Raw genomic sequence first — 27,698 nt, forward strand, 5'->3', positions numbered from 1 at the left:
CTGGGCGCTCCGGGCTCCGCTGCCTCGGGCGGGGGCCGGCGCGGGCGGCCGCGAGCACCAGTCCCTCCGGCGGCGGCGGCGGCGGCGGCGGCGGCGGCCGGGCCGGGGCACAGCCGGGGCACAGCCGGCTCCGGCAGCTCCCAGCAGCCTCAGCCGCGGCCTGACGCAGGCCCACGCCGGAAGTGGCGCGCGCCCGCGCTCGGCCCCGGAAGTGGCTGCCGGCGGGCGGAGGAGACGCACTCCCGAGGGCTCGGTGCCTCGGCCCGTGGAGCGGCGGGCAGGAGCTGGCACTCACTGTCCCGCGGTGCCGGACCCACGCGGAGGCGGGAAGCCGGGCGCCGGGGGCTGCCCAGGTCACGGAGGGCTCCGGAGGGGGAGGGGCACCTGGGCAGAACCCCAGGCAGTGGGTGGGGTCTCTTTGGGCCGAGGGAGGGGCCCGGAATCCGAAGGGCCCTTCTGGAGCCCGAGGGCAGCTAAGCCTCCCCCACCGCTGCCCGAGCCCAGGGAGTGCTTAATAGCCGTAGCTTTGTTACGGGAGAGAGCGCGAGCACTGCTCCAAGGGGGACAGAAAACTTGGGGTGCAGAAAGAAGAGAACATTGCCCTTTAATGGTAGAAAGGACGGCCATAATGCAAATAAAGTGACTACAATGTTCATATCATTTTTGCCTCCTAGCATATACCCCCAAGGAGGCCTGTGCAAAAAGGAAGGTTGCTTGTATACCTAAATATTTTAAACAGTATTTTTTTTGTGGTGGCAAAGAAATAGAAACAAAGTAGATGCCTATAGGCTAGGGGTGGTGCGGGAAAGTAATGGAATATTACTCTACTCTTGAATTTGCCCTCTCCCTTTGCTCCTGTGGCCCTACCTTTGGTTGAGTTCATCCCAGAACCTTCATTTTATAATAGGGACCAAACCAGCTAGCTTTCACTATATGGACTTTGACAACATGTCCTTGATCCATTCCCTTCCCCACCTCCCTTTTTGTATGTGTTGTCTTCCTCTTTGCTTTTATCTGTATCCCCAATTTAGCAGAGTACCTTTCACATAATAAGCTCTTCAACTTCTAGCCAACATGGCAGAGAGAAGACAGGTGCAGTTCTAAAATCTGATGTTTCCCCATATATGAGATGAAACAAACCTCTTACCACATAATAAGCTCTTAAAAACTTATGTCAAAAATGAATACAAAGAAGCATAGAAACACATGGATTGATGCAAAGTAAACTAAGTGGACTGAGGAAGTTTGGATTGTACTCTTGGCTCTATTAACTTCATGAACTTGAGCAATTTGCTATAAGCCTCAGTTTCCTCATCTAGGAAATAAACTGCTTGGACTATCTATTTTGCCTTGGATTTCGAGATACAAAAAGTCTAAAACTTTACTAATCTAAATGTAGCATTTATTACAGAATTTTTCTAGTGGACAAAAGGTAAAGAAGCATGTGTAAATTCAGGATTTACCACTACCACCTTGAGTCTTTATGGTACAATATTTGTCATGGAGGCTAAGCTAGTTTCCTTTCAAGTAGTAGGCAGAGTTGAGGCCTGAGAGCCTCTCGGGTGTGAGAGACAGCCAAAGAAAATGCTTGGAGTCAAGATACAGAGTGTCTTCTTAATGAAAGTCTGGAGGCCAGTGTCAGAGTATCAATTGGGGAGTACTGGAAAGATTTGGGATTTGAATACCAACAAAATAGTTTGTATTTGTTCTGGAGGTGATAGGAAGCCTCCATTTATTGAGTAGGTGACCTACTTCAAGAAAAATATTTTAATGAATGAATGGACCGAGAACTAGAGTAAGGAGAGAGTAAAGACAGAAGATCCATTACGAGGCACCTGCTGGTTATAAGGGATATGGCAGTATCAGAGAAGTGGGCATATTTTCCAGAGATGTTGCTAGCAACACCCCAAATTTGTGCATTTTGCTTCCACGGGTCTTAATCCTCTTCTTGGATTATTACAGTAGTCTCCTAATTATGCTCCTTACTGTCAGCCTCTTACCTTTCAAATCCACCTTCCACCTAGCTTTCAAATTATTTTTTCTGAAGAGAAATCTAGCCATGTTACTAAGTTATCTCCATTGGCTCCTAATTTAAATATAAACACATCAGTCCTTCACAGTCTGGATCCAGGCTACCTTTCAAGGTTTATTGCACATTATTCCCCTTAACACACTCCATATTTCAACCATACTGCCCTAAATACTCTTCTTCAGTCAGTTCTCCTGATTTGGACTCTATGCCTTTTACAACCATCCCTCATGCATGAAATGTTCCTCCTAACCTTTGCCTCTTGGGATCTCTTGCTCATTACTTCAAGGCTCAGTCCATGTATCTATTCTGTTTCTACTAAGCTATTAAGTCTCCCCCCCCCCCATTAACCCCCACCATATATACTTTGCTTGTTACATACTGTATTCTCCATTACAATGAAAGCTCTTTGAAGGCAGTGACTGCTTTTCATTTTGTCTTTACCTTCAGCTCCTAGCATTGTGAATCATTTTACAATGATGCTTCATTGAGTCCAAAAGCATTTTTAAAAGTATTTGAATATGATCACTTATTTTTTATTAATACAATATTATTTATTTCCTCTTTATCAATGAGAATGCTCTTCTGTGAATGAAATGATTAGTTAGTTATAATTCAGTTCGTTGAAAAAATTATTTTAAAATTTACAGTTACAATCTCAAATCCCCATTCAAGAAACAAAATTTTTGGTTATCACAAAAAAACTCCAATATTTATCTTGTTTAATAATGAAATATGAGTAGCACAGAGATGCCAAATATGGAAAATGTCATTTTCTTTTTGCTAAATAGTATGGAAATATTACTAATAATTCCTAAAGTGATAGAATAAAAGGCTACATGTAGTAGCCAGTAGTCTGAAATGAAAATAGGACATAGGGCCCTAAAATAGATGGTAAGCAGAATATCTAAACAAGCATCGCCAAAAGAGAAAAATCAACAATCAAATACAAAAATTACAGCCGATAGCTAACATAATGATGTTTGGAATTTAAGAGACAGGTCTTCTAGAATTATAAAATTTAACACCATTCTGCATTGATGAACGAGCGTATTTAGTGAGTAATGCACCAATTGTTTGCTTCTCTCCACATAGATCTCTGAGGAAAGAAAAAAAATTGGCATGATACTTTATAAATAGGTGACTATAAAATTTTCATTATTAATTGTTGATTATAGGATAAACTAACCAGTTCCTCAGTTTCCTCTCAGATCTTAAGAGTGTATAAGGTTTTCCACTAGCAAATTTATGGTAGTCTAAAAATCTAGTGAGAAATGTATCACTGATCCCAAACTTCACAAAGAGAATTATAAGGCAATGTAAGATAGTGATTGAATATCCAACAAATATTTAATATTTGACTACTGTGTATTGGACACTGAAAGATGTCCTTAATCAAATGAGATTAGTTCAGAAAACCTGATTCCAAGTAGTATATAACTGAGAAGAGATATGGCATATACATAATTAATTTCAAATAGAATAATTGTAACAAAAAGGTATCAACTATAAAATGTTCAGAAAAATCACTTCTTAGAGGAGAATCATGAAGTGTCCATGAGCAGAGTTCATGAAGTAACTAGTATTTGAATTAAACTGAAGGGCAAGTGAGATTTCAACAGTTGAAGAGAAAGGATCATGACTGGGAGAAAGTTATGTCCCAAGCATAGGAAATGACAATAAATTTTAAAAGGCATGAAAACAAGAAGTAATTTATTATGACTATACCTAATATGTTTCAGTTGAAGAAATCACTGATTATGACAACACATTGGCTGCTGTATTCATATTAAGCTGCCTAAAACCTGGTCACCTTAAACTATATATGTGTGTGTGTATACACACACACACACACACACACACACACACACACACACACCTCCAAACCCAGTTTTAATAATTTACTTACTGAATATATGGAGCAATATCTTCTTCTGTCCACTTCTCCCTTAGAGTGAATAAACTATTGAATCTTTCCTGATTTTCTTCAGGTAAATCATCTACTTTTAACAAAAATATAGTCTCTGGCCGAGTGTGTTTATCCATGAGTGCTAAACCCTATAAATAATAAGGAAGAAGAAATGAGATTTACTTTATTTAAACAAAGTGGTTTTACATTTCATTTTAAATTAACTCAGTTATTTAGAATGCTATGTTAGTAAATTAACAGAATTTCACAGAGCCTTAAAACAGCACCAATGACAAATATTAACTTTTGCTTTTCTTCACCTTCTTCCTTCAAGCTGTCACTAGCAAAGAGGAGCCTTACCCTCCTATTGGGTAGCTAGAAGAAGGTAGAAAAACTTCACCTAATGGGATTAGCTTCAGCTGTATATAATTTGGATATGTATTTTTGTATGGGCATTCTTTATCTACTGATCACAAAAGAGACGATATTTGTATAACAATAGAGAACAAGTGTCAAGCTTTTTTGCATGAAAAATAAATATGGAGTTAAGTTTCTTTTACTTATTCTCTCTAAAAATTCTAATTATTGCATTTAGTTTTATGCATATATATGTATATACATATGTGTGTATATATGTATATTCAGGTAAATCATCTATCTTTAACATATCTATATCTATATATCTATATCTATATATCTCCATATAGATATATGGAGAGAGAGGGGGAGGGAGGGAGGGGGGAGAGTGTGAGCACAGTTGGTTGTATAAGACAGCTTAGCCCAAGGGACACAACCCCATTGTCTTAAATAAAATTAAAAAGAATCAAAATTCCTTTCAATTATTCATGAAATTCCAGAGGACTCATGATAAAGGTGCAGAATAAAATGTGTGTGCATGCACTTACATATTGATTTTTGCTTTTCTTTTTTTTTAATTTAGTTTTATTTTATTTTCAATTCTAAATTCTCTCTCCTTTTCCCCTATTCACTGAGAAGGCAAGAAAAACAAAACCACTAGAAAAATGTTTATTCATGCAAAACAAATTTCCACACGTTAGCCATATCCGAAAAAAGTTTCAAGCTGTACTCTGAGTCCATCAGTTCTCCATCTGGATGTTTTATCATGAGTCTTTGGGATTATGATTTGAAGACAAATATTTAGAAAATAGTCAGAAAGAGAATTTATTTTACTTGACTATGCATATTTGCTACATAGGTTTTCTTTTTTTTTGTTTTTGCTTTTTCATTTGGGAAAGGGAAAGAAAATGAGGGTTACTATCAATAGAAAAGAAAAAGGGAGGGAAGGAGGAAGGAAGGAAAAAAAGAGTAGGTGAAGCATTATTTAAATGCACATAAAAGAACAGAAGGAAAGCCAGAAGGAAACATAGACAAACAGGGCAGCTTTGAAAATTTACATGTTTAATTTATTATATAATTAAAAGGAAAAGCAAGCTGTACATAAAAGAGATTCATAGTTTCATGTAACATTCTCTTTTTTTATACTTTGAATGTGGAAATGTTCATGACAATTGTTATTTGTTAGATTCAAAATTCTTCAAATTAAAAATTAAATATATATATATATTATATATATATATATAGTTATGAAAACCAAATTGCAAAGTTACAAATTACAGAAATCATCAGTTTGTGATGTTACCTTCAGCTGATCCATTCTAGTTGTCATTCCTTCAGGAACACTTTGTTGCCACACTTCCTGAAATTCAGAGAGATTAAATCTCACTGCATTCTGTAATAGCATCTGTGCTGTTGCTCTGCATATTTTATCGGTATTTAATTCAAAATAAACATCACCTAAGGAAGAAAAACAGCTCACTTCAGACCTTACTCAAACTTGTTGTGTTTTCTTTCTATTCAAAGTTCTTTCTCATATCAAATTTAACTCTTTATATCTCACTTTCCTTCCCTGCATTATATTGTACAGAATTTGCAAAAATCTTATCAAATAAAATTATTTTCTTAGCCTGATGGTACAATTCTTTCAAAATCTTACCTTCATCTAGATATTTCTTTCCATAACATTCAAGACAATGTTCTATCATTTGCCTGAAAAAATTAGAAATGTAATTTGAAATGATAAAATCACAACTTATTTATGCATTATTTTGAGAATCTTTATCACCCCCAATCAGAAATTAAGTTAGGAATTTGGGTTTTGTAGTAAAAAATCATTTTGAATTCTGAATACTTTTTGAACACATGGAAATTTTCAAGGCAGAAATTATATATACTTATTTATGCTATTCTAAATTGGTAAATAATTGGTATACATTATAGCAAAATTTCTGGTTCCTTAAGAAATTAAAAGATTCAAAATTTCTTTCAATTATACATAAAATTCAATTTCCCAAAATTTGAAAAATTTCAAAATATTTTATAGCATGATTGGTTACCAATACTTATAATCATTAGGAAAATAAAAATGGCTTTTATGTTTCCACTTAGGAAGATATCTTGTAGACAACAAGCAAGTATACTCACTCTGGTTCCAATGGTCCAAGTTCCTGAAGACAGATAGTTAAAGGAACTCTATTAAAAGGCCAAGATTCGGAATCAACAAGCTGGGTTATGTGATTTAGAAGTTTCATCTCATAATCAAATTCAAGACTCCTCCAGTAACCTTTTAATGTCAGAAAGACATTTTACATCAAAAAGACTATTCCCTCTAGTCATTTTAAGACTTGTATTGTATACATCAAAAATTTTATCACCCGAAAGCTATGCTACAGGTGCTATGCTCCTCCATGGTTAGTTAGGCTAGTCTTGGAAACAGAAGACAATGCAGGCTGCTTCTGGATCTGACAAGAAAGCTGTTCCAGTGCTGTACTGAGACAGTGAGGTCAACTTTAGCCCACAATGAATCAGTTAAAGAGGGGCTTAGTGGAAAGACAAATCTACTTTGCTGGAGAAAATACCCACATCAATGAAATATTATCCATCAGATGCTCACAATTGTGTTAATTAAGGTAAGTAATTTTTCCTATCTGATAAATGAGTAACTTCCAACAAAGAGTAAGGTCACACAATTAGTTCCTTACTGGCAGAACTAAGATAAGAATTCAGATCTCCTGACTCCTAGTCAACCAAAAATTATTCCATTGGGGAGACTACTGTGGAGAATGGAAATTATATGTATCTTTTTAAAAACTGCATGTTCCCCATATCTATGTACAGAAACATAATTTCCTTCTCTTAATGCTTCTAGCTCTTTCCAGGGCCTTTGCCATTGTCTAATCTGTTTTGGTTTTCATTGTTTTTAAAGAACATATACATTAAACAATTTTGTTGAGAGTTAAAATGTGAAAATGGAAAAATCTATTTCTCAAAAATTAAGACTGAGATAATACTGTGACATTAATAGCTGATAATTACATAGCATTTTAAGGTTACAAAGAGGTTTACATACATTCCCTCATTCGATGTTAACAAGCCTGTTTGGTAAAGTACTATCGGTATTATTTTGCTCATTTTATAGATATGGAGCTGAAGTTCAAAATTTCTAAATCATCACACAATCAGTATCAAAAGGGGAATACAAATTCATCAATGTCTTAATTCTAAGTCTATACTTCTCCCACTATACCATATCTGTCTCAATTAAATGGCAATTCTCTAAAAACATGATTATTTCATTCAGATTTGCCCTACTCCAAAATCACAGACTTGCAACATGAAGAATCTAATAAATATAGCCATTATCAAGTGCACTTTAAAAAAAAATCAAATAACAATGGGCTCATAGAATTTAGAAATGGAAAGAATTTTGCAATTCATCTTGTTGTAGAACACTACTCTGGTACTATTTCCCCATCATCTAATCACAATGGTGAGCCAGGTCCCCATAGGACAGTGACTACTAATCCACCAAGGGTTCCAAATTTAGCCTGAAGGGTCAGATCTTCTAGTAATGTCATTTGAGAGCCTCTGGTGTGCTTAAAATCCAGGAACCTCAAAGGAATTTACTAATGTGTTATAGTAAGCATAACTGGAATAAAATATCTCATCTCTCCCTTCCCCCCTCCACCCACAAAAACCTAAGGCATATTGTCCTACAAGTACAAGACCAAAAGAACCATGGACTTGAAATTATATGATGAAAGTGAAGCAAACTTAAAAGAAAATATGTGTCAAAGGGCAAACTCACAATTGTGGTTATTTTAAGTCCTTTATTCTTTATCCTTAACAAGTTTCCTCAGGTATACCTCTCTACTGGGCTCTGAGGATTAGTGCCATTCTGGAGTTCATAATTAACCCACTTCTCTGGAATGAGGGGTCTCACTGATGCTATCAATGTCCTTGGCTGACTGTCTTTTCATATCATCCAAACATGCAAGCACTTCCTTTGTGTCAGCTACTATCACTCTCCTGGTGAATGCTACAACCTCTGGTCACTCGAGGAACTTGTGGCTGGGGTTGCCAAACTACTAGACAAGCCTGGAGTCGAGGATTCCAAATGATATCATAGTATCATTGTATCATTTTTATTCTTTATTATTATTAGTCCTGTTTTATAGGCAGGACCAGGGGGACATCTCACCCTATTGTGACAATCACAAGAATCACATATTTCCTGTGTGGCAGCATCTGTTTTCATCCAATGATCAAAGCACTTTGATCCTTTCTGTCTGATAAAGGACTTCTTCCTACCCAGTCTGATGACTGGATGACTAATGACTAATGAAGGATTGGAGTGGGTGTGTCAAACCCTCCATAACAAAATTTAACCCACTTACTGGACACATGGATAAACTGAGGCCCAGTAGGGTAACTTTCCCAAGGTCACCTAGTAATACGTACGTCAGAGTTCAAATGAAAGCCCTCCAACTCCAGTATTATTCCCACTATGCCACAATGAGAGAAACAACAGACAGAAAAGAATGTTTAAGTTAAAAACACCACAACAAATATAATTTCTTAAAGACATATATTTAGAAGAAATTTTAGAAGTCAAAGTACAATTCTCTCAATACATAAACTAATGCCTAGAGAGGTCAAGGGCTCAGCATTGAATCACACTATGAGTATCTTTTCTCATCTAGCATTCTACCTGCAACATCACAACTCGAGATAATTCTAAAAATGTTCCAAGATTCAAATCCATTGCTTTTGGAAAAAATTACCCTATCATTTCTTTTCTTTTTTAAAAAATATTTTTGTTTTCCAATTATATACAATAAAAGTTTCTACCTATCATTTTTTGTAAGGTTTTGAATTTTAAACTTTTCCCCCCACTCTCCCTTCCATTTCCATACTATACATTGATCGAAATTGAATGTGCTGAGAGAGATATCATATCATTGAGGAGAAAATATTAGAGACAGCAAAATTATGTAGTACATCAAATTTTTTTTTCAAATTGAAGGTAATAGACTTTGGTCTTTGTTTAAACTCCACAATTCTTTCTCTGGATATGAGTGATATTCTCCATCACAGATACTCTAAATTTGTCTGATTACTGCATTGATGAAATGAACAAGTCCATTAATGTTGATCCTCACCCCCATATTGCTATTAGGGTGTACAATGTTCTGGCTTTGCTCCTCTACCTTTTTTTTTTTTCGGTTTGTTTTTTGCAAGGCAATGGGGTTAAGTGGTTTGCCCAAGGCCACACAGCTAGGTAATTATTAAGTGTCTGAGGCTGGATTAGAACTCAGGTATTCCTGACTACAGGGCTGGTGCTCTATCCACTGTGCCACCTAGCCGCCCTCAACAGTTACTTTTTAAACAGCTTCAGAGTTGCAGACACCATGGGTAAATGAAGACAAAAGACATAATCACTTCTCTCAAAACTCCTCATAAATAAATGGCACAACCAAAACCCACAGATATCCCCACACCACTGGTTCCCTCACTTTAAAACACAAAAAATGACATTCAAAATAAAGTAGTGCCAGGACTCCACCTCTTGTCTATATATCAATTCTATTTCCTAATGCTACAAATGATAAAAACAACAAATAAATACTACCTTCAATTTTACAGGCATGTAGAACTTGTAAATGGGCCAGGATTTCCTCTTCACTTGCCTGAATTTGATCAAGTAAGTCTGCCATTGTATACTGCAAAATAAAAGTGAGTTAAGTGAGACATACAATCTAATGCTCAAACAATCTAATGCTGCTTTCTAGAATTACTTTTTCAATCCCTGGCATAGATGCCAAAAATAGATTTACTTAATTGGACCAATGGCACAGTCTTAATTCTGTTTGTTGGTAATAAGTAAAGACTGCTTGATATACAAAATCACAAGGAAATGGCTACTAACAAAATAAATCTAGTATGACAGTAGAGCTTTTGAATTTTGAATTGCATTTTTTAAAAGTATTCTTCAGAAGTTTTATTTTAATTTAAATTTTATCCCATGTTTTCTTAAATCAATTGACATATTCATAAGATTGTTCATTTATATACCTTTCCCCAAAAGATATTTTTAAAAAATCAAATTGATTTTGCTTCTAGTAAACTATCAATTTAATAATATACAAAAATAGATTTCTTTTTATTTATAAAATGTAACCACTAATAATCTCTAAGTCAATTATTCACTGACTGGGACAATTGTGGAGAACTTTGGCTTCCTCATTGTGATGACTCTTACAGTGTTTAAGCTCTTGTAAGTAATATTAATCAGCAATGCAAATAAAGTAAGTTCAGTAAACATTTGTTTATTACATACTATGACCCAGACACTAGAGTTAGAGCCAAAAATGAAGAAGACATTGATCTCAAGGAAATTCATTTGAATACATCAACTGAATAAAATAGGAAGTCTTACTCTGGAATATTTTGAATCCTTTTCTTTTTGAGCATCAGGTCCTTCATATGGATTTTCCATCAAAAGTTTTTTCAGTTTCTTTAATTTTGGCCTACATCTTCTTAATTCCCAATAATTGTTAGCAAAACCAAAGATCTACAATTTTAAAAATATTTGAAACATTTATACAGTGTGCTATTTGAAAATCATCAAATAAAATCCAAACAGAAGGAAAATACACATGAATAAAAAAAATAACAAAATCAAGAAGGAAGACACCTGAACTATCCCTAATATTTGAGATGCAAAGGTATATTTATTAATGTCCTAACTGCTATGAATGACAGAGTATCTGTTACCATGGTGAGTCTTCAGTTATGCTTACTACCTGTATGTCCATGAGTGGCTCTAGCCTCCCTAAGCCTCAGTTTCCTATCTATAAAATGAGAAGGTTGGTCTAAATGGCTTCTTGTCCTTTCCAGATCTATATGATAGTCTCATAAAATCATATTTTGTTGTTGCTGGTGTTAAAAGGAAGGGAATATCTAAGAGCAAATGACTGAATTAAAAACAAGGGAACAATAAAATTGCTTTTAAATTTAAATCAGATAAATAACTTCAAAAACATGATTTTTTGCATAGAAAAAGTATATCTAGGCTACAACCTTATGTCATTAGGAACTGAATTATTAATGCTATTAGGAAAGACACACACACAAAAAAGAAAAAAGACAGATTTTTAACAGAAACTAAAAAGTTTTAAATCAGTTATTTCAACGTATATTGGTGAAAAAAACCAGGAAATATTTATATCAACTGATTCAAAATGAAATGAACTGAACCAGAAGAACACTATTTTCACTTTATTTTTTTTAATAGTTTGGTCCTTTTGTTCTTTTTTCTTCTTTTACAATATGACAAATCTGGAAATAAAACGTTTAACATGATTACAAATATATAAGCTATAACAAATTTTTTACCATCATAGGGGAAATGAAAGGGAGGGAGAAAATTTTATTTAAAAATGAAAATTAAAAATTGTCTTTATGTGTAATTAAAAAAATAATAAAATACTTTTTGTTAAAAAAAGCTGATGAACTAGAGTCTGTTTGAAGGAAGGTAATCAGAAATGTGGGGATTTGAGAAACCACGAGAAATAACTGAAGGAATAAGGAAGTGAGAAAAGAACCCCAGTGAGAAATGTTAGCTTTCCCTTTTGGGATTTCTCTTTTTATCTTCCTAGTGACCAAAAAACATCCCTTGGCTCTTTCACCTTTCTCTGATGATGGCTTGGGTATCCCACTGGTCAAAGGATAAAGATTAATGCTTTTGTAAAGCAGAGCAGATGAAAGATTTGAGTCCATAAGGAGCTGAAATTGTGAGAGATTTAAAGGACACTGGAATTATGAAGAAAACCAGATGATGAGTATAGGGAAGAAAAAATTTGGTCAGACTTGAATAAAAGGAGAAAGACTACAGAAGATAACCAAGTGACAAGATATGTATAAGTACAATGGAAACCTTAAGTACATAAATACTAGCTATTAGCTATTAAGAAAATTAAAGAATAAGGAGGAAGTTTATAAGACAGAGAGGGAGGGAAGGGAAGGGAACAAGTACTTATTAAATGCCTACTATGGACTAGGTATCATACTAAGTGCTTTCCCATTATCTCATTTGATCTTCACCACAACCCTGGAAGGTAGAAGGTAGAAACCATTATCATTCCCATTTTATAGTTGAGGAAACAGACAGACAAGTTAAGTGACTTAAGTGACTAAGGGTCACACAGCTAGTAAGAGTCTAAGGCTGGATTTGAACTAAAGTTTTCTGGACTCCAGGCCCAGCTCTCTGTCTACTGGGCTTCTTTGCTGACCAAGACAAGGTGAGATATTGGTCCCTCATAGCTCTATATCTATGATCCTTTGAGTTGAGGTCCAAGTAGTATTATTCTCATTCAATTTCTTGAAGCCAAATTAGTGGCAATTATTATATACATTTTATAAAAAGAAAACAATCCCAAGCAAGTCATATTTTCACCATATTACTCTGACTCCCAGAGAAGTAACATGAATGATCTGAAAGGATCTACCCAGTCCCTCTACTCAGTAATTTCATATAAAACCTCCCCATTGTTTTTCTTCTTTCTAGTCCACAATATATTTAAAGGAAGTCAGTTCCTGATTTGTTTCAGTTTGGAATAACTAATGACTCCTACTGGCTGCAAGGATCTTTTGCAACCCAAATCATATTGTTTATTTATTTGAGTAATGCTGGATCTCTCCCAGAAAACGTTCTATGTGGCCAATGTAGACAGGCTGGAGACATTTGCTTGATGGTGACATTGGGTCTTTTGCTCCAAAGTAACTAAGGACTAGCCAGACTTGGCTATAAAATTTAACCAAATAGCTTGTAAAGCAAGGAAGCAATGCTTCTTTAAAAAGGCATACTTCTTATATTTCTCCACCCTCACAAAGTGGCTACATTGTTAAAGTCTCTCTTCAAAACATTTCCATAGAGAAATTAACTAAAATCAGGCCTATTTTTTCTGAATGAATCAATTAAAAGCCAATCTTCTGCTTTAGAGAAAGAAATGTCACTTTGTCTTTCTCCTAATTTAAAAGGTAGAGATTTTATATATATATATATATATATATATATATATATATATATATATATATATATATATCCTTTCAAACAAGGAATTTTCTAAGAATCTTCCTAACATCAAAGGATTTACAGTTAGGATCAAAGATCAATCAATTAATAAACATTTATAAAGTGCTTACCTCTTGGTAGATAGAGTACCAGATTTGGAGTCAGGCCTTAATTCAAAGCCAATTTTGGACACTTCCTGACTGTGTGACTCTAAGTCACTCAACTTATTTGCCACAGTTTCCTTATCTATAAAATGGTAACAACAATAGCACCTATCTCCCATAGTAATTGTGAGGATTAAATGAGATTATAATTTAGCACATTGTCTGGCATAGTAAGTACTGTATAAATGTTAGTTGTTAGCTGTCATTGATTATCATTTGCGGGGCTAGCTAGTGCAGTGGATTGAAATTAGGAGGACAGGAATCTGAATTTGGCCTAAGACACTTGACTCTTACTGTGTGACCTTGGGCAAGTCACTTAAGCCCAACTGCCTCCCAAGTAAAAGAAATAAATAGTAGTACTAGTAGCAGCCGCAGTACTAGCTCTAGAAGCGGTACTAGTACTGGTAGCAGTAATTGTACTAGTAGCATAGCACTACTATTACTTGTCCTAGTACTACATTTCTTTTACTTTTCCTACTACTTCTCCTATTAGTAGGACTACTGTTCCTGCTAGCACTGCTGCTTCTACAGTACCACTAATATTTCTCCTCAGGCTACTATTCTACGGTACTATTAATTCTACTAGTACTAGTACTAGTACTAGAACTACTACTACTACTGCTTCTCCCACTTCTCCTAGTGTTATGGCTCTAGCACTACTATTACTACTATTAGCACTACTTCTATTTCTCCTAGTACTACTGTTACTAGCACCACTTCTTTTTCTACTAATACTACTAGTTCTACTAGCACTTTTACTTCTACTGCACGACTTTTACTGGTATTAATAGTACTTTTACTAGTACTACTACTACTTCTACTAGTACTACTACTACTACTATTACTTCTTCTAGTATAAGTACTACAATGCCAGGCATTGTGGATACAAAAAGAAGCAAAAGACAGTCCCTGCCCTCGTGGAACTTACAATTTCATGGGGGGGAGGAAAAAATATAAATAAACAACTACAAACAGAAATAACAGAGGGAAGACACTAGAATTTAGGTTTGGGAAAGGCTTCCCAAAAAGATGGCATTTTAGGGAGACTTAAAGTAAGTCAAAGAAGTCAGCTGGCAAAGACAAGAGGAGAGAGAGAGCATTCTAGACATGGGAGACACTCCAAAGAAAATGCCTGGAGCCAAGAAGAAATGGAGTATCTTCTTAATGGAACAACCAAGAGGCCCAGTGTCCATGGATGGAAAACTATAAAAAGACTAGAAAGATAGAAAGGGACTAGGTCAAAAAGGGCTTTGAATGCTAAACACAGTATTTTTGTATTTGCTCCTGGAGATGGTAGGGAACCCCTGGAATTCATTGAGTAGAGAAGTCATGTGGCTGGATCTGACCTTTAGGAAAATCACTTTAGTGGCTTTATGGAGGGCAGAATAGAGTGGAGAGAGTGCCCCAAGGCAGGCAGACCCATGAAAAGTTATTGTAGTGATCCAGATGTGAGCTGAAGACTGAAGACTGTCTACACTACAGAGATGGAAGTGTCAGAGGACAGAAGGGGACATATTCAGAGATGTAATGAAGAAAATGATAAACCTTGGCAACTACTTGGATACTGGAGGGGGGGAGGAATACTGATGGTGAGGAATCCAGGATGATTCCTAGAGCCTGAGAGCCCAGGAGAACTGGTGTATTTGGAATTAGAAAAGAGCTGGATTTGGATTCCACTTGTGACATTTCCTAGCTGTGTCATTATGAACAAGCTCCAGTTTCCTCATCAACAAACAACAGGAACAACAATACCTTATGTGGTTACTAGCATGATCAAACCAAAGTGTTTTCTTTGAAGGAAGGGAATGAAATGTTTAATAAATGCTGGTTAATTGGTTACCAGTACTATGCAAATGTTAGTTAATATTGCATTGTAAACATAATAGCAGGCCAGCTAGGTGGCTCAGTGAATACAGCCCTGGCTCTGGAGTCAGGAGGACCTGAGTTCAAATCCAGCCTCAGACATTACTAATTATGTTGCTGTGTGACCTTGGGCAAGTTGCTTAGCCCCACTGCCTTGTAAAATCCTAAAAAAAATTAAAATAAAATAAAAATAAGTACAATAGCTAAAGCTAAACAAGTTAAAAAGTTTTAGACCAGCCTACTGATCATTTCTGACTATTCTAGAAATCTAAAAGGGCAAAAACCAGTCAGACCTCTGTGTGAATTATGTTAGAAGGCATTTCCTCAGTTCTTATTTGGTCTGGAGTTTTGCATCCTGGTATAAAAAGCAGCATATTTGAAGTATCGGCTATTTTCAGTTCATAGGTTTTCTCTTTACTGCAAATCACTGCCTGTTCATCTTTATCACCACGGATCACAAGGCTAGAGAAAAGAGGGAGAGAAAAACATACATGAGACAGCAAAAAATTTCTATGAAATGACCATTTGTGTGCAAATGTAAGCATGCACATATTCGTTCTCCTTCTGCAGCTCTGCTTGAGTTCCATGCCACAAAATAAGATGCTGATAAACTGATCACATTTTCCCAGTTTCACAGATAAAGAGAGGTTGTCCAGCTAGTAAGGCTGAGGAATAGGAACCTAGGTCTTCTGACACTTTCTACCTAGATCAACTTCCATACTCTATTGATGGGCTAGTAATACAAGTTAAAGATGGAAAGTATAGATACCAATAAAAAGCCACATACAATAGAAAAAAAAACAGTAAGGTGAAGTTTAGGAAGAAAAGCAACAAAGAAACAAAGAAAAGAGAGAGAATTACTGACTCTTTAGGTTAGGACACTAGTATTGCTGTTTGTCTTACACTCTCCTAGAACATGATATCAGAGAGGTGATGCCATAACAGGTATAAATTGGATTTGAGTGAGGGGGATGCTGTGCAAAGACACTTTTTCCTCCAGAGCCATCTGGCTCCGGGGGCAAGATATAGATGGGAATGACTAGAAATGGCCCTCAAGCCAATTCAGCAGGTATAAAATGACTCCCAGTGTAACAGGCATATACAATTGAATCTAAATTCCTGCAGATCCCACCCACAGAAACCTTAAACGCTTTCCTTAGGTCACTGCCTAAGACTTCCACAAAGTGAAAATCAAAAGCCAAATCAAAAGTTCCACTGGCATTTATCCATTCATACCTATAAGACAGTGCCAAGTGAAGGTAAAATGTAAAATGCCTGACAAGCAATACTCATGGGGATTAAATATTAACCCCTACCAAGTCAATTTTACTAGTATTTATAATACTGAATTCTGCTCTAATCATTCTATTTTACCCTGTCGCTCTATTAGCATTACTGTGAATAGGTGATATTGTACATTTATCCCTATTACACATAACTTTCCTTTTTTTATGTGTAAATCCCAAATTTCCAGATCATATTCTAATATACTTTTTTTATTTTATTTCTTGTAATCTACTTTAATCAGCACCATCTGAACTTAGATAGGAAAAAAAAAATAGAGCACTGGAGAGAAGGACCAAAGAGTTCAAAGGAAGGCACTGGACGAGACTAAGAGATGGCTAGCCAGTGGAGTGATGTGAGTGATAAAGCTGGCGGCGTCGGGGTGAATCGGAAGAACTCTGCCAAGAGAAGCGGCATAATCGTGTGTGGCGACGAGAAGAACCGAGGAGGCTAACAGGAAGGTAGCGGAGGAGTTACATCAGAACTCTGATCCAGGCACGGGGGCCCACAAGTCCAGGAGCTCACGCAGGACCCTTAGGCAGGACCCTGCAAGCTTTTTTTTTTCTTTTTTGTTTCATGGGAGAGCTGGAGGTGGCAGAGGTTAATAAAGCACATAAAAAGCTCTACCTTGGAGGCGGGGGGGGCGGTCCCGGGGCTCCGCCCAGACAGGGGCGGGTCCTACCTGTGCCCCGCCTCCAGCTGCCGGCAGAGCGCGGGCTCCAGCTCCAGCAGGCAGAAGTCTCCGGCCGCCGCCCCGCCGCCGGCCGCGGGCCCGAAGCTCAGGCAGTGCACGCTGGGCAGCAGCTCCGAGGGGTTCAGCTTCGCGATCTGCAGCGTGGCGTCCACCTCCTCGCGGGTGCGCATCCTCGAGTGCCGCGGCCTTCGCCGCGAGAAGGCGTCTGCCGAAGGACCGCCCGCCGCTGGGAGGGGCTCGCGCCCGAGCGCGCCTGCGCGGCCCGCGCGCACTTCCGGGGCGGGGCGGGGCGGCGCGGCTTCCGGGCCGGAGGAGGGAGAGAGAGCCCCGCCCCGCCCTCGGCCGCGGCCCGCGCGGGCGGCCCCGGGCCACGCCCCCCCCCCACGCCTGGGGGACCTCTCCCTGCGGGATGCTCTTTCTCTTGTCTCGAGGCAAAAATCCATCATCCTCCAAAATAACGAGGAATCAATCCAGTATCTCAAAATACTTAGGATGTTTTAAAATAAATATACATTGGGAGTTCTTGCTGCGTCCGGGCTCCGTGCTAGGAGGTGGGGACGCGGGTATTAAGAATGAAATAATACCTCTCCCCTTCTTATGGCCGTTTTATAAAGATACATATCAATATGAAATAATTAATAAATGTGAATATGAAGTGTGCATGTGAAAATTAGGATAGATTTTCAATAAATATATCAGTACTCTGTGCTTAAGATTCATGTGTTGTAAAATTGTACTGTTTTTTAAATTTTATTTGAATAAAATATAAGAATTTTATTTGAATAAAATATAAGAATTTCTTGCAATACATTTTATGAAAATAAGTGGGGGGTTGGCAAAAAAAAATTCCAATATAGAATTAGAAAACTTGTCCCAGCAAATACAGGAAGGATAGATTATACAGCTCTATAAAATGCAAAGAATGAAACACTTATTCACAATGAACTAATAAAGAAGCAGTCAGTAAATGTATATGTATATGTGCAAAGGGCACAGTAAGAGTGAGTGCTGGACTTGGAATCAGAATGACTTCCTGAGTTCAGATATGACCTCAGACTTACAGGCTGTGTTTCCCAGTGAGACACTTAACGCTATTTGCCTCGGTTTCCTTATTTGTAAAATAACTTGGAGAAGGAAATGACCACACTCTAGTATCTTTCCCAAGAAGACCCCAAATGGAGTAACAGTCAGATAAGACTCAACATCAGTGTATACAGAGATTCTCTTCTACAGACACACACACACACAAAATGGGTGTTCATTCACGTATATATACATATATACGTACATGTAGATAGAAATATATATATACAGAATGACCAAAAAAGAATATTCAAGATAAATTCAAAGCAGTTTGGGAGAAAAGGCACTAACAATTGGGGAAAATAAGAAAGATTTCATGTAGAAAATTGATTCACAGGGTGGCTGGGTGGCACAATGGATAAAGTACCAGCCCTGGAGTCAGGAGTACCTGAGTTCAAATCCAGTCTCAGATACTTAATAATTGCCTAGCTGTGTGGCCTTGGGCAAGCCACTTAATCCCGTTTGCCTTGCAAAAACCTAAAAAGAAAAAAAGAAAAAGAAATTGATTCACAAGCTGCATCTTGAAGGAAGAAAAGCATTTTATGAGGAGGTAAGGAACAAGTGCTTTCCAAACACTGCACAGCCACTAGACTGATGACTGAAAAAGAAAGTGAGACTGAAGACTTCACAGACCCACCTCACTTAAATATAATTCACTTGTAAATCAAGTCATCACCCTTCTGTTGTCATTGGACCTCTTGGAGAATGAAGGCCAAAAATATTCCTTTAAGACTACAACTCAAACATGAAAGCTTTCCCATTCCCCCAACTGAACTGCTAGTGTCCTTCTTCCCAAACAACCTTGTATTTAATTACTTTTTATGTATTTGTATTTATTAATATCATTTAATGCTGTATTTTACCTATATTTGCTTATCTGCATATTATATTTGAATGTATTTATGCAAGATGGGATTATCTCATTCTTTATACTTCCTAGTGCTGTAGTCTAAACATCTCAAAGAATGCCTGGATCACATTAGGTACTTAACTGTTCTTTTGATTGATTGTCTTTGTCTAAGATAGTTTACAAACTAGTAGGGATTCTCTCCTTTTTTACAGGAGGGAAGGAAAAACTCACATTTTTCATAAAATCTATTCGAATAAATTTCATAGCTCATATTTTATCCAAGTAAAATTAAAAATCTATGATGCTTTTTTAACATAAATCTTAAGCACATAACAAAATTATTTCATATTTATTGAGAAACCTATTATATTTTCTTATTTATAAATCATAAAATAACCATAATGATGTGAGGGAATAAGCTCATTTTTAAGTGCAAAGTATTTCAAAAGATGTTGAATTAATGATGTTACTAATAATTCTTCAATCACTAATCAAAATTAACATTTCTATCTTTTCAACAGTTGCAGCACTTCATTCATACAAATATATTATGAAATATCTCTCTAATTGATAAAACTCAGATCTCTTTATCCATAACTGAAATATAAAAATTTCAGGTTTAAAATTTTGTTTCAATGTACTATGTTACAAGACAACTCTGTTGATATTTTTTAATCTAAAGATAGTAAGACTGGTAGAGATAGCATTTATTTTACAGAACCTAGGCTAGTTTCTCTTTAAGAGGGACAAGAGGCTATTGTGATTTGATTGATTAAGGGGACTACTATTTGAACTTTTGACAGAACTGTCTGAGGTTAAAGGCCTGGCTTAAGTGGAATCAGGGTTCTTGAGGCTTTTTTGCAAACCCTACCACCTTGCTCTGTTGCTTCTGTTGCTGTGATTCATACAGAGGCAGAAGAGGGCAGGGTCCACACAAATCAGTGATTATATCCTTTTAAAATCTTGAATTAATTTTATTGATTATGATACTTGCCCTTCATCCTGGAAGAAGATAAAGACATCAGGGAGGTGATGTCATGACACCAACCTCTCTTTCTCCTCCAGAGGAGATCAAATATGAATTAGGACAACTGGAGATGACTCTGGATGTGAGGCAATCAGGGTTAAGTGACTAGCCCAAGGTCACTCAGCTGAGTACGTATTAAGTGTCTAAGATCATATTTGAACTCAGGTCCTCCTGACTCCAGGACTGGTACTCTATCCACTATGCTACCTAGCTGCCCCTCCCACAATGCTTTAAAAAGCTCCCAAAAGAGATTAAAATGTAATTGGAAAGGATTTAATAGAATAAAATATAGATAATATCACATTTTAAGGTTGTCACTATGCAGTCCATAGGAATTCTTATGTATAGATTAATGGCCCCTGTTTCTATTTGAATCTGACACCACTAGCCTATTTAAAAAAAAAATTACAGGTCCAACACTTATTTGTTCATATTTGGATGTTTAAAATTAAATGATGTTGAGTTTCCCTTGACCAGCAGGGAATTAATTCAGCTCAGTGGGGATGCTAGCAGAACAATTAGCACAGCCATTTATTGATAGTATCAAGCAGTTCTTTATAGCAAAAAAAAAATCACAAAATTAGCATACAGGATAAAAACAATGATGTAACTCTAACTCGGACAGGATGTAACCTGGCAGGATATAATGCAGGTCAAGAAGTTCGGGTTCAGGGCTATCAACAAGTGAGGCCATGAATGACACAATTGTGTTAACAAATCAGAGTTCCGTGGAAAGCCTTCAGGTTGAGGGTCACCAAAGTTTGGGTCTTTTAGTCATAACTGACTTTCTAACCCAAACTTACTCAAGCAGTTCTCAACACTTCCCCCATTTCTGTTTACACAACAAGTTCACAATTGCCCAACCTGATGTTCAACTTAGGTTGCATGATACTGAATTCTATTGATAGTATATATACATATATATGTATATGTATAGTACCTTTGGTTACAGAAAAAAATACTTTGAAAAAACTTGGTAAACAGAAAAAGAGAAAGATAAAGAGAATCAAAATGAGACATAATTGTGTAATACTCTGGGTCCAATGCCTGAAGAGGGTGCAATGTTGAAACCAACTGATTATCTTATCAGTTGTCTTTTCAGGAATCAAGTATCAAAGGAAGGCTTCCTGGATGTCTTTAGCCAATTTATACAAATCATCAATACCAAAAAATATAGTAGAATTCCCAAACAATCCATTAAGGTGATTCCTAACTTTTTCCCATTCCCTTTGAGTATCATTAATACTCCAGGCTTGTCACCCAAATTCGTATGTAGCCATATTCACAAGTAAGTACCTGTCTAAGCTCTACCATATTCAATTCTTTTATAGCAACTACTGTCTTCTTCAAACCCTCTAACATTTGCAAAAACTGCTTATCAATATCTGACTGTTTTTGGAAGCCCAAACTTACAATTTGTACATTAGATATAGACAGGGCAAGTGATACAGAAAAGCCTATAAGTGATATAAGCATAACTCCAACTACAAAACAACTAATATATCTCTTAAACCTTCCAGATGGGAGGTTCTCCTGTCATTGAATTAATTCACTAAAAACATGATCAGCACTGGATTTTTACCATACTTTGGTTTTTAACATCTTGAATGTGAAACCCAAACTCTCACTTAAAGCAAAGATAGTTTTTGAAATGAGAGACAAACAACAAATGATCATAATTATCCTAATTACAACAAAACTGAAAACAGAAATAATACCATGTAACTATGTACCAATTACAAATGGAGAAGACAACTAATCATACAATTTCTTGCTCAAATCTATATATTCTTCCCTAACACAAATTGTTCATTACAGAAGTTTGTAATGCATTAAACAAATGATAAAGATGTTCATAAAGTCTTCTTCTGAGCCTTAAGTGCTCTAGTAACATTTTCTGATAATTCTTGAGTATATATTGCTTCTATCTTTTCTTGAGTATATATTGCTTCACTTCTTTAAATACACATGCTCAAATAATGCAATTATAACAGTTAATATTATTTCCCCCTTTTTCTCAGTAATGACTATAAATTTCTCTATATGGGATGTTATACTATTTAAGCCTGAAAAATTATACCTAACTTCTCAGCACCTCTTCTTTGATATTTCCAGCTTCCCCTATCAAAACAACTTCAGTCATACTTTGCTCTCCATAGTATAATTTTGAATATATCCAATATTCAGTTCCTTTTGCAGTCGCCAAATTGTTCACGATTAATATAAACATCACAAATTGTTCTATAAGTCCATGTTGTGCTTTCCTTTTGTAAGCTCTGTCCTTCCTTCTCTTATGCTTTCTTTTTCAATTTCTTAAGTGTAAGTTATTCATTTTCTGTATTCCTTGATTATCTTGTCTGCACAGTCTGATGTTCCTTTCTGACATCCAGACAGTTTCTCCATCTGTGGACAAAACAAAAGCATACCCTAGACCCCAAGCTAGTAGTAAGTCTCTTGTTCATCTTTTGTATTCTTCCACATTACTCTATGAGCACTTTTTTAGGGGTATATTATTATGTCATCTATGGTAGTTTTGTAACCAAAGTGTTTTTCAGTCAGAGTTTTATTCTTATCATCCAAAGTCAAATAATTAAGGAATACAAAGCTTTATTTAGACATGCCCAGTACCTGCTCCCCCACAATCCCCCTTTTCTGTTTATGTAGGAACATTTTTAAAGACCTATTCTTCCTCTCAACTATAGCTTGACTTGTGGGATAATAAGAAATTCCTGTAATATGTTTTATATTATAATATAGACAGAATTGTTTAAATGCCATAAAAGTATATCTAGGGCCATTATCTGTTTTTATGGATTTTGGTATCCCTGCAGTAGAATAAATGATCAATCACACCTTGGGTAGCCTCTGAACTTTGTGCTGTTGTCATTGTATATGAACTAAATGTATCTACAATAACATGAATAGATTTCATTTTTCCAAAAGGTACATATTCATCTGCCATAACTCATTAGGAGTCTGGCCCCCAAAATTTTTAAGATACCCACTTTGTGGACAGGGTTTTACTATATTCCTAGCTTTCTCTCTAGTGATTTTAAATTCTTTCTTTAGTAAAGAGGCATTCTGATGAAATTTTTTATGAGACAGTTTACCTTACTCTCCTACTAAGTTTATAGGAGTGGAAGGGTTAACTGATCAGTCCTATGATAACTTTCATATATATATATATATATATATATGTGTGTGTGTGTGTGTGTGTGTGTGTGTGTGTGTGTGTGTGTGTGTGTGTGTCCAGGCAATCCAGGGTGGGAATTTATGTGTTCAATAAAAAAGGAATTGCATCTATTTCTAATAACTTCTAGTAATTCTTTAAAGAGTTGATATAATATTACATCAGTGCTATGATTAATAAAAGATGTTTTTATGTATCTGATGACATAATCATACTTACTATCTGTAAAAATGTTAAGGAGTTGTGGCCATTAACTTAATACCAATAATACAGCATATAATTTCTTTTTTATTATTACATATATTCTTGGACCTACAGGTTTAGAATAAGGTCCATCACATTGTTTTAAAATTTCAGGGAACCCAGAGGGTCATAACTTTTGAAATTTTCCCTCCTTATTGCTACAAAACAATCAATAATTAATTCTAGGCTTAGACATTAATACAGTAAAATAGCTTATATAGACAAAATTCAATCACATAACTTTTTCAACATCTTGCTTATCAGCAAGTCACCTAACTATAGTTTACGTAATTTTCAATTTCCCCATCATCATACAAAATCCCCCACATATACACAATATTATTAGAAATAATTGCAGTTAAGATATACTTCCCGGGGGCGGAGCCAAGATGGCCACAAGAAGGGATCGAGTCTTAGGAGCTCTCTGATAAAATTCATCAGCTAAGGACTCTAACTAAACTTTCGAGAGACAGAACCTACAAAGGGACCCAGTGAGACAGTTCTCCTACTCAAGGTAACCTGGGAAAGAGCAGAAAGGCTCTGCTGCCCGGGATCAGAGGGGTGGCCCACCAGAGCCAAAGAACTTCAGCCTCCCAGAGGCAGCCCCAGGGCGCTGAGAGTCTCAGCTCACAGCAGCAGGGGAGTCTCCTGAACTGCACCCCAAGGAGCACCAGGCACAAAGTGGGGGAACAGCGGGGGACCTCTGCCAGAGCGAGCACATGGAGCCCACCCCTCAGGGCACACAGCAAGCAGCATGGTCTTTCCCCAGCCCTGATCCAGGAAACAGAAGCAGGTGGTGTGGGTAAGCAGGAGCCCCCAGGGTATGAGCCCATTGAGCTGAGGGAGGGGAGTGAAGAGAGACTGCCGAGCTCTGTCCTCTGCCTCTGGAGCTCTGTCCTCTGCCTCTGGAACAGGACTCTGGGCTCTGACCACATTCAGATCCTGATCCCAGTCTAGGCCCCCCCATAGAACAACAGGGCCCTCCCCACCTCGGCCCCGTGGCAGAGGGAGGTGCTTATGGTCATTCACAGACCAGGAGGGAGGACAGAGCCTCATACACTGAGACCCTTGTGGGAGTGTCCCAAAAGCTTAGGAAGCACCCCCAAACCAGACCCAGGCCAGGAAAATGAGCAAGCAAAGAAACAAAAGGAAGACTATTGAGAAATATTTTGCAAATGAGCCCAAGAAGGATCAAAATACTCAGTCTGAGGATGAGAAAGCACAAGCTCCTGCATCTAAAGACTCCAAGAAAAACAGAAATTGGGCTCAGGCTATGACAGAGCTCAAAAAAGACTTTGAAAATCAAATAAGGGAGTTGGAAAAAAAACTGGGAAAAGAAAGGAGAGAGATGCAGGAAAAACATGAAAATGAAGTCAGCAGCTTAGTCAAGGAAATCCAAAAAAATGCTGAAGAAAATAGCATGCTAAAAACCAGCTTAGGTCAAATGGATAAAACAGTTCAAAAAGTTATTGAGGAGAAAAATGCTTTAAAAAGCAAAATTGGCCAGATGGAAAAAGAGATAAGAAAACTCTCTGAGGAGAACAAATCCTTTAGACAAAGAATAGAATTCAGGGAGATTGATGAATTTACCAGAAATCAGGAATCAAGACTTCAAAACAAAAAAAAAAATGAAAAATTAGAAGAAAATGTGAAATATCTCATTGAAAAAACAACTGATATGGAAAACAGACTTAGGAAAGATAATTTGAAAATTATTGGAATACCTGAAACTCATGATCAGAGGAAAAGAGCCTTGACATCATTTTCAAAGAATTACTATAGGAAAATTGCCCTGATATTCTAGAAGCAGAGGGCAAAATAGAAATGGAGAGAATCCACCGATCCCCCCGAGAAAGAGATCCGAAAAAAGCCAACCCCTAGGAATATTATAGCCAAGTTCCAGAACTCCCAAGTCAAAGAGAAAATATTACAAGCAGCCAGAAGGACACAGTTCAAATATCGTGGAGCTGCAGTCAGGATCACACAGGACTTAGCAGCAACTACATTGGAAGCTCATAGGGCTTGGAATACAATATACCAGAAGGCAAAAGAGCTTAGAATGCAGCCAAGAATGAACTACCCAGCAAGGCTGAATGTCCTCTTCCAGGGAAAAAGATGGACTTTCAATGAACCAGGGGAATTTCAAATGTTCCTTTTGGAATGGCCAGAGCTGAACAGAAGGTTTGATCTTCAGATACAGGACTCAGGTGAAGCATGAAGATTGGAGGAGAGGGGGGAAATATGAGGGACTTAATGATGATGAACTGCATGTATTCCTGCATAGAAAAATGACACTGATAATACTCATATGAACCTTCTCAGTTAATAGAGCAGGTAGAGGGAGCTTTTATAGTTGAAACACAGGAGAAAGCTGAATTTGAAGATAAAATATGGTGTAAAAATGGAGTCAATACAAAAAAAGGGAAATGGAATGGGAGAAAGAAAAAGGAGAGGGGGAATAGTCCAAGATATTTCACATAAGATTTTTTTTATTACAATGATATGGAAGGGGGGAGGCAAGGGGGAATGAGGGAAACTTTGCTCTCATCAGAGATGGCTAGGAGAAACAGCAAATATACTCAATGGGGTATAGACATCTGGAGTAAGAAGGAGGGGGGGAGCAGGGGGAAGGGGTGGGGATGTGAATAAAGGAGGAGAGGATGGACCATGGGGGGAGAGTGGCCAGATATAACACATTTTCTTTCTTCTTGCAAGGGGCTGGGATTGGAAGGCCTGCCCAGGACCACAGGGCCAGGTGGATTCTGGGCCTAAGGGGTGGTATGGGGGCTCAGGGCTTCTTGGCCCCAGGACCAGGGATCTGTCTGCTGTGCCACTCAGCTACCCTACAGCAGAGTCAGAATAAAAGGAGAGAGAAAATATAGTACATGGTAGTGGAGAAATAAGAAAGGAGGAAGTTGCGATCAGCAATGGCAACGTTGGAAAAATATGGAAGTAACTTTTGTGGTGGACTTATCATAAAGAATGAGATCCACCCATGACAGAATTGTTGGTGTTGGAACAAAGACTCAAGCACATTTTTTGTTATTATTATTTGGGGGAGGGTGCAGGGCAAGTGGGGCTGGATGTCCTGCCTGGGGCCACATAGCAGGGTGATTTTTGGGTGTCTGGGGCCGGATTTGGACCCAGGTGTTCCTGGCTCAAGGGCCAATTCTCTGTCTGCCACCCAGCCACCCCTACTATCATTACTATTTTGTTTTATTTTGGGTCTTTTTTTTCTTTCTTTTTTTTGGTTTTTGCAGGGCAGTGGGGATTGGGTGGCTTGCCTGTGACACGGCTGGGTAATTGTTGGGTTTACGAGGGGGTGCTCGTGGCTCCAGGGCTGGTGCTTTGTCCATTGCGCCACCTGGCCATACATACAATTATTACTATTATTTTTTTATTTTAATTTTTTTTCTCTCCCTGTTACTTTTTTCGCCCAAGCAAATCTATAATCATGGGGGAGGAGGGGTATTTTGTTTACTTGTAAACAAGAATATTTTATTAATGTAAAAAAACATTTGTACAAAATGAGAACAAAAAATAAATTTAAAAAAAAGATATACTTCCCAATCTCTTATACATGCTCCTTCTGAGTTTACCATTTTACTTCTTTAAAATTGAACATTTAACTCTTAACCTATGTGAAACAAAATCTCTAAGCTGACATCTCATTCTCTTAAAGCAAAAACAAAACAAGTTCTCTTAAAGTTAACCTTAGACTTGTATATTTTTTACACACAAATTTCTCTCTCTGTATTATAAGCTTATTTTCCTCATATACCAAATACACTCCTAAGATTCTTAGTTTTAAATATATATATATAAATTTCAAAAAATCCAATGTAAATTTTTACCAAAGCTAGTGTTACAAGATACATATATAATTTCTAATATATATATATATATATATATATACATACATATATAAT

At 37.1% G+C, this 27,698-nt stretch overlaps 1 protein-coding gene and 1 long non-coding RNA gene across 2 annotated transcripts; one reads left to right on the forward strand and one right to left on the reverse strand.

The window, feature by feature from the left end:
* Positions 1 to 225: 225 nt before the first annotated feature.
* Positions 226 to 12,291, forward strand: LOC141498357 (uncharacterized). The gene is made up of 3 exons (XR_012471616.1): positions 226 to 353; positions 6,405 to 6,925; positions 9,942 to 12,291. It is a non-coding gene; the product is annotated as an uncharacterized LOC141498357 (long non-coding RNA).
* On the reverse strand, positions 567 to 17,629 carry DSCC1 (DNA replication and sister chromatid cohesion 1). Its single transcript, XM_074201470.1, has 9 exons — positions 17,365 to 17,629; positions 15,692 to 15,860; positions 10,735 to 10,869; positions 9,928 to 10,018; positions 6,441 to 6,579; positions 5,953 to 6,005; positions 5,599 to 5,753; positions 3,939 to 4,087; positions 567 to 3,128 (listed from the first exon to the last, which is right to left on the reverse strand). Exons 1-9 carry the CDS (start codon positions 17,544 to 17,546, stop codon positions 3,020 to 3,022), a joined length of 1,182 nt encoding a protein of 393 aa, XP_074057571.1. The 5' UTR covers positions 17,547 to 17,629; the 3' UTR covers positions 567 to 3,019.
* Positions 17,630 to 27,698: the final 10,069 nt, after the last annotated feature.

Source organism: Macrotis lagotis, chromosome X (assembly GCF_037893015.1).
Source record: "Macrotis lagotis isolate mMagLag1 chromosome X, bilby.v1.9.chrom.fasta, whole genome shotgun sequence".
NCBI lineage: Eukaryota > Metazoa > Chordata > Mammalia > Peramelemorphia > Peramelidae > Macrotis > Macrotis lagotis.

What these genes read in the sequence shown, in the direction of transcription:
- DSCC1 (XM_074201470.1), bottom strand. Translation starts at nt 17,546, where the DNA reads ATGCGCACCCGCGAGGAGGTGGACGCCACGCTGCAGATCGCGAAGCTG. An exon ending in CAGCTGGAGGCGGGGCACAG is followed by an intron (nt 15,861 to 17,364) that starts GTAGGACCCGCC and finishes TCTTTTCTCTAG; the next exon opens with CCTTGTGATCCGTGGTGATA. An exon ending in AGGATTCAAAATATTCCAGA is followed by an intron (nt 10,019 to 10,734) that starts GTAAGACTTCCT and finishes TTTATTTTGCAG; the next exon opens with TATACAATGGCAGACTTACT.